We start from the raw sequence: 6,000 nt of genomic DNA, 5'->3' as shown, positions 1-6,000 counted from the left end.
TTCGATGCAAATTGGTAGCAGAAATTTTACAATGAATGTTATGGAAATCGAATCGTACCGACTATGAAGTTCATATTTTCATTCGAAGTGAACGCATGGTACTTCATAAACATCCCAATTCAAATAAAGCTCCAAACATTAGCCCCTGAATCTCCGCATCAGCATTCATTTCGTTCATACCACTATTCAACGAGTCACTTTTCTGTTCTCTCTTCCCAAAGCTTCGGCATGTACCACGACACGGCCAAAACCGGATGCGATCATCGGATAGGACCCATCCTTCACATCATGACGCCCAGCTTCGAGGCGGACACGATGCAGGTATCGTGGTCCAACTGCAGCAGACGGGATATTACGCATTTCCTGGAGTAGGTTCTATCAAATTATCTCTTGTTTGTGCATTTAACGATTATTTTTATTTTTCTCAAATTTTCAAAAGCCTCGGTCTCGGAAAATGTTTGGAGGATCAACCGAGTCAGCAGGAGTACTCCTATCCGGAACTTCCGCCGGGGGCCATGTACAATGCCCACCTGCAGTGCCGGCTGCAGTTCAACTCCACGGACGAAGACATGAAGGTGTGCTCGAAGCTGGACGAAATTTGCAACCAGCTGTGGTGTCTGGTGGATGGCGTCTGTATGACCATGATGCGTCCAGCTGCTCCAGGAACACACTGTGGCAAGCACAAGTGGTGCCAAAATCAGCAGTGTGTCGATGTGGAAGCACTTCCGTCTCCGGTTCACGGTGGGTGGGGCGAGTGGGATGAATGGAGTGATTGTTCCCGGTCGTGTGGGGCCGGAATTGCCAAACAAACAAGGGAATGTGACCATCCGGCGCCGGCTCATGGTGGATTGTTTTGTATCGGGGAACGAGCCCGGTATAAAACCTGCAATACCCAGCCTTGTCCAACGGAAACGCCTTCTTTCCGGGCGTTACAGTGTACGGAACATGACAACGATACCGTGAAGGGGACGCAGTACACGTGGCTGCCCTACTTCGATAAAAGTGAGTATAATTTTCGAATCTTTTCGCTCTACCCATCTGTATTAAAAAATGGTTATAATTCTCTAAAGAGAAGATATCCAGGTGTCATGATGGATTAAGATCCATCTTGACATTTTTTGAGAATTGTTGTCTATTGTTACTCTTAATTCACAAAATAGTAACTTTTATTCCGTTTTGCGTCAAAACTGGCTTAGCATTTTGATAAAAAATTTGTGAAAAAATGAGAATTTAAAAAAATGACAAAGAATTTCAAGAAATAAAAATGGTTTTAGTAAGCCTCTTAGCTTCAACATTATCTTAATCAGTAATTAATATCCGATTTCAAAACCGCTTATGCTTTGAATTCAATTTGCTGAAACTTCACAGACTTTTGTCATCTTGGGTACTTAATTTTTCGCCCATAAATAATGTATGCAGTCTGCATACAAAACTCAAAATGATTTCGTTTGTTTTCTATAAGAGAGTGGTTTTCTTTCTAATACAACTCAGATTAAAAAAATCTTTTTCCTTCCTGATCTTTCTTGTTACCAACTCTGAGCCCCTTTAAAAATCGTTTCAAAAAACTTTCACCCATTTCTACTCAATAGATCCATTTTTTTTATTTCAAGCTAGTTTAAACCTTGTTTTAACTAAGCTGGAATTATCAAAGTTCAACTTCAAAACGTAAGTTACGTTTTCGAAATATAGAAAATGTTGTTTTTTTTACAACAGAATTAAAAATAATTGGAAAATCAAACTTTTGATATAAGATGAGGATATGCAGAAATCAAATAAAATTTAATGAAAAATAAAATAAAATAATAATTGTATTCGGCAACACTGGAAGATAAATAAAATAAAATTAATTTCTATGACAATGCATGTTATTTTGGCAACACTAGGCAAAACAAACAAAACACAGTCATTGATCTATTCTTGTGAGCAGTGTTGCCACATTAAAGCATTTTTGAGGTAAAATATCTTTTAAATCTGTATAAAATCTAAAAATCTGTATTAAAATCTGTATCTAGATTTTTTTTACTCCGGATGCCAACGCTGCCTAACAATTACCTTCTTATAGTGTATAGCACACTAAATTTAACTGCACTCCTGATAACTGCGGACTCCGGACTACTAAATATGGAAAATTGTGGCAAAACGCCAAAGTATCTGTTGTGAGCCAGTTCCAGTACTGAGTTGTATTCACAGTATACTGCGAGAAAAATGTCCACAACCGCAAATATAAGTCAATGACATTTAACTAGAATCGAAAAATACATTTAGTAAATAGTAAAGACTGATTTTGATATATTCTCGAACACAGGATTCAAAACTGATTCCAAACCTTTGCTTATCGTAATAAGAGCTGTTTTGTTACGGTCCCAATTTGCCAATCTTTGATCTTAAAGATTTTTCAAATTTGCTGATGTGACAATTAAAGTTGGATCAGAGACGAACAAGCCTGCGGCTGAAAACCTCTCAGATAAAAGTAAACAAAAAATTAAAGTTGGATCATAGAAGTGAAATAGGGTGAAAACCCTAGGTTTTGCTTGTTTTGTCAAAAAAGAACATATACATAAATTGATTGACTGAAGTTTTTCATCTCAAATATGATTGGTTCTATGAATCAGACTTTAAATACAGAACTTTATCTACCCATCGAATAAAAGGTAAATTTTTTCATAATTCAAAATCATTTTCATTTGGTCGATGACATTGAATTTCACAGGTAATTAGATATGTGACTTTTAAATAACGAATTTACTACTATTAAACAACAAATTAAGAAGACGTTTATATTCAATATATGCTTAACTGGGAGAGTAAAAATAGGAAAAATATTAACAAAGAAAGCTTGAGCAACAAGAGATGAACCAGCTAAAAGCTGAAATGTCTATAATAAAGACAATAAAAAAAAGCTTGAGCAACCAAATAGAAAGATAAGCCTTTAATTAAAAATTTGTCGACATCTAGCTCATGTCGAAATCTAGAGTATTTACCCTATTATCGATCAACTCAAAATCTAATAAAAATATCTTGAAATTTTTTGTTTTGCATAAAATCTGTATAGAATCTGTATTAAATTCCAATTATCTGTAATCTTTGGGGAGAGTGGGGTATCGTGGGTCATGGGGAAACGTGGACCACTTTTTATATCTCAGATGTGTGTTGAGATAAAAATCTCAAACCAACTGTCATCGTCGTCGCTTTGCGTGATCATATATTCCTATATGTTGTTGACTGAAATACGCATCATATGCTCCTTTTATTTATCAAGCTAAAAAAAGTTAAAAATTTACTTACATAATTAAAAAAACACTCGCTAATTTAATCGATGGGGAACCTAAAGTGCATAACGAAAATATGCTCATACGCTTATGATCTTAGTTTTGTCATGATCTTTCACGTGGAAAAGGAATTTTTGATGAAACATCAATAAGTCACACAAACGCAACCAATTTGCAAATCATAGCTTGTGGGGAATCGTGGGCCACACATCTTGAATCACCTATATTTTTATGTTTTTATACACATTCAGAACTTAAAATACGTTTTCCTATCTGTAAAGTTTTCTTATGCCAAATGAAGAGTTATGAAAAATGTTTTGTCCATCCTATATAGGAATTTTTGCCAAAACGTTCGCGAGGCAGGTTTTGGAATCTATGCGATCACACACAGCTCTCTTTTTTATTTCATCATCTGAAATAGCTTTAAAATAACGAAATGAATTAGGAAATCAAAGTTTTGGGTCAACTCATAAACTTTGCATGTTATTTGGTCAATTTAGATTTGCTGGCCCACGATTCCCTACCATTTTACAAAATCCAAAAAATATTGCTTTTTTCAAACAGTCAGAATTTAGGGAAAATAACTTATTAAAATTTAAAAAAAAACACGTTACGATACCTTGAAAATGTAGAAAACCATACCATTTTTTATTTGCATTTTATCTTTTATAATAAAGAAGTTATGGAACAACGAAAAAAAGTGGCCCATGATTCCCCACTCTCCCATATATATTCTTATTTGCAAAATTTCTAAAAAATCTGTATGATTATAGAAAAATCTGTATATGCGGTAACGCTGCTTGTGAGTGACAGACGTGTCTGAGTGAATCTCTGAATTGAGATTCATAAGAATCGTAAATCACGACAATGACGTGGTTGGTAGAATAAGGACAGAGAGTGCAGATTGTTAAGGCTGCTGCTACGAAAAACATTGTTATTTATTTAGCCTCCGGTTGAAAGACGGATTGCCACAGGGAGTACAGATTTTAAAGGCTGCTACTACGGACAAAATTGTTTCTGATTCGGTCCCTGGAAAAAGACGGATTGGCTTATGAAGTGCAGATTTTTAAGGCTGCTGCTGATCGTTTTAATTTGGTAATCCGGCGGATAAAGACAGGATTGGCTCAGGAAGCGCAGATTTTTAAAGCAGCTTCTGCTGTTTGTTTGCTTTGATTTTGCCTTCCTGTGGAAAGAGACGGAATTGGCTTAGAAAGTGCGGATTTTTTAGGCTGCTGCTGCTTATTGTGTGTGTTGATTTGGCCTTCCATCCAGCGAAAAAAGACGGAATGGCTTTGGAAGCGCATATTTTTAAAACTGATGTTGTTGATTGATTGTTTTGGTTTGGCTTTCCGGTGGAAAAGGACGGAGTTGACTAAGGAAGCGCAGATTTATAAGGTTGCTGCTGCTGATTGCTGTCATGGAATGGATTTAGAAGCGCAGAATTTCAGGACAGTTGCGGCTGATTGTTTGCATTGATTTCGCCATTTGGTGGAAAAAGATGGAATTGGCTTAGGAAGTAAAGATATTTAAGGCTGCTGCTGCTGATGTTTTGTTATGATTTTGTTTTCCGGTGGAAAAAGACGGAAAAGATTTGGTAGCGCAGATTTTCAGGCAGCTTCTACTGATTGTTTAGCCTTCCGGTAGAAGAAGATGGAATTGGCTTTGGAAGCACAGTTTTCTAAGGCTGTTTCTGCTGATTGTTTACTTTTGCCTTCCGGTGGAAAAAGACGGAATTGTCTTAGGAAGCGCAGATTTTCAAAGCTACTTTTGCTGATTGTTTGCTTTGATTGGGCTTTCCGGTGGAAGAAAAAATAAATAAATTGGCTAAGGAAGCGCGGATTTTGAAGGCTATTGCAGCTGATTGATAGTTTTGATTTGGCCTTCTGGTTATGAAAGCTGTTTCTAAGAATACTATTGAATTATTCTGGCTCTCGTAAACAGACACATAGCGACAAGAAAAGCACAGTTCGGGAAAGCTGTTGCTAAAAAGTTATCGCATTGTTCCGGATATGGTAAACAAAAACAAAGCGACTAGAAAGGAACAGATTTGGAAGGCTTCTGTGAAGAATATCTTCAGATTGGATGAAGAATATGCTGAAAATAAATAAATTTAAAGATTTGAAAAGCTTTTGCTGAGAATGAAATGTAGAATTGAGATGAGAGATACTTGAAAAAATAAATTTTAAATTTGATAAAAACAAAATTCAGTAAATAAAAGATTCTATTGAAAATAGAGTTGAGAATTAATGTAGAGAAAAGATTAAGGATTATCAGCCTTTTCTCCCTCGTGTTTGCTCGTTGTGTTGTTGCTATTTTTATTCTCCCAAATGATAATCGATTAATTAGTCAAGTTGAGTTGTGAAGTTGTTAATATGTGATAATAAGATAAGTGTATCGAGCTTGATTGAACTGAAAGATATCTTTAATTCGGTTCGGGAGTGCGTGTAGATCAAGTTGAGCATCTTCGAAAATCGGTGAAATGCTTGATGCGAAGTTTCAACGCTGCAATGCGAGGGACACTTTTTGTGGCTGAAAAGACAGCTTTGAATGCAGCCGATGGATAGTTCTTGTTTAGTTTAAAGATTAAGTGTGAAAAACTTTTTGTGATTTAAAGATGTTGAAGAAAATCTAAATGAAAGTTTCTACCGAGATATAAGGCCTTCGAACATGTTCCAGCATGGTTGCCTAGGCAACACACGGCTCGACTATCGATTTCGTGGAATTTAAACGA

General features: G+C 36.1%; 1 protein-coding gene across 1 annotated transcript in view; it reads left to right on the top strand.

The window, feature by feature from the left end:
• The first annotated feature begins 222 nt into the window (after positions 1 to 222).
• LOC129751872 (A disintegrin and metalloproteinase with thrombospondin motifs 7) overlaps positions 223 to 6,000 on the top strand; it is a 33,341-nt gene continuing 27,563 nt past the window's right edge. Inside the window, exons 1-2 of the mRNA XM_055747627.1 lie at positions 223 to 368; positions 440 to 1,002. Of these exons, the coding sequence (XP_055603602.1) occupies positions 229 to 368; positions 440 to 1,002 (703 nt within the window). The 5' untranslated portion in view covers positions 223 to 228. The remainder of the gene's footprint in view (positions 369 to 439; positions 1,003 to 6,000) is intronic.

Source organism: Uranotaenia lowii, chromosome 3, assembly GCF_029784155.1.
Source record: "Uranotaenia lowii strain MFRU-FL chromosome 3, ASM2978415v1, whole genome shotgun sequence".
NCBI classification, from domain to species: domain Eukaryota; kingdom Metazoa; phylum Arthropoda; class Insecta; order Diptera; family Culicidae; genus Uranotaenia; species Uranotaenia lowii.
This window is presented reverse-complemented; position numbering and strand designations above follow the sequence as displayed.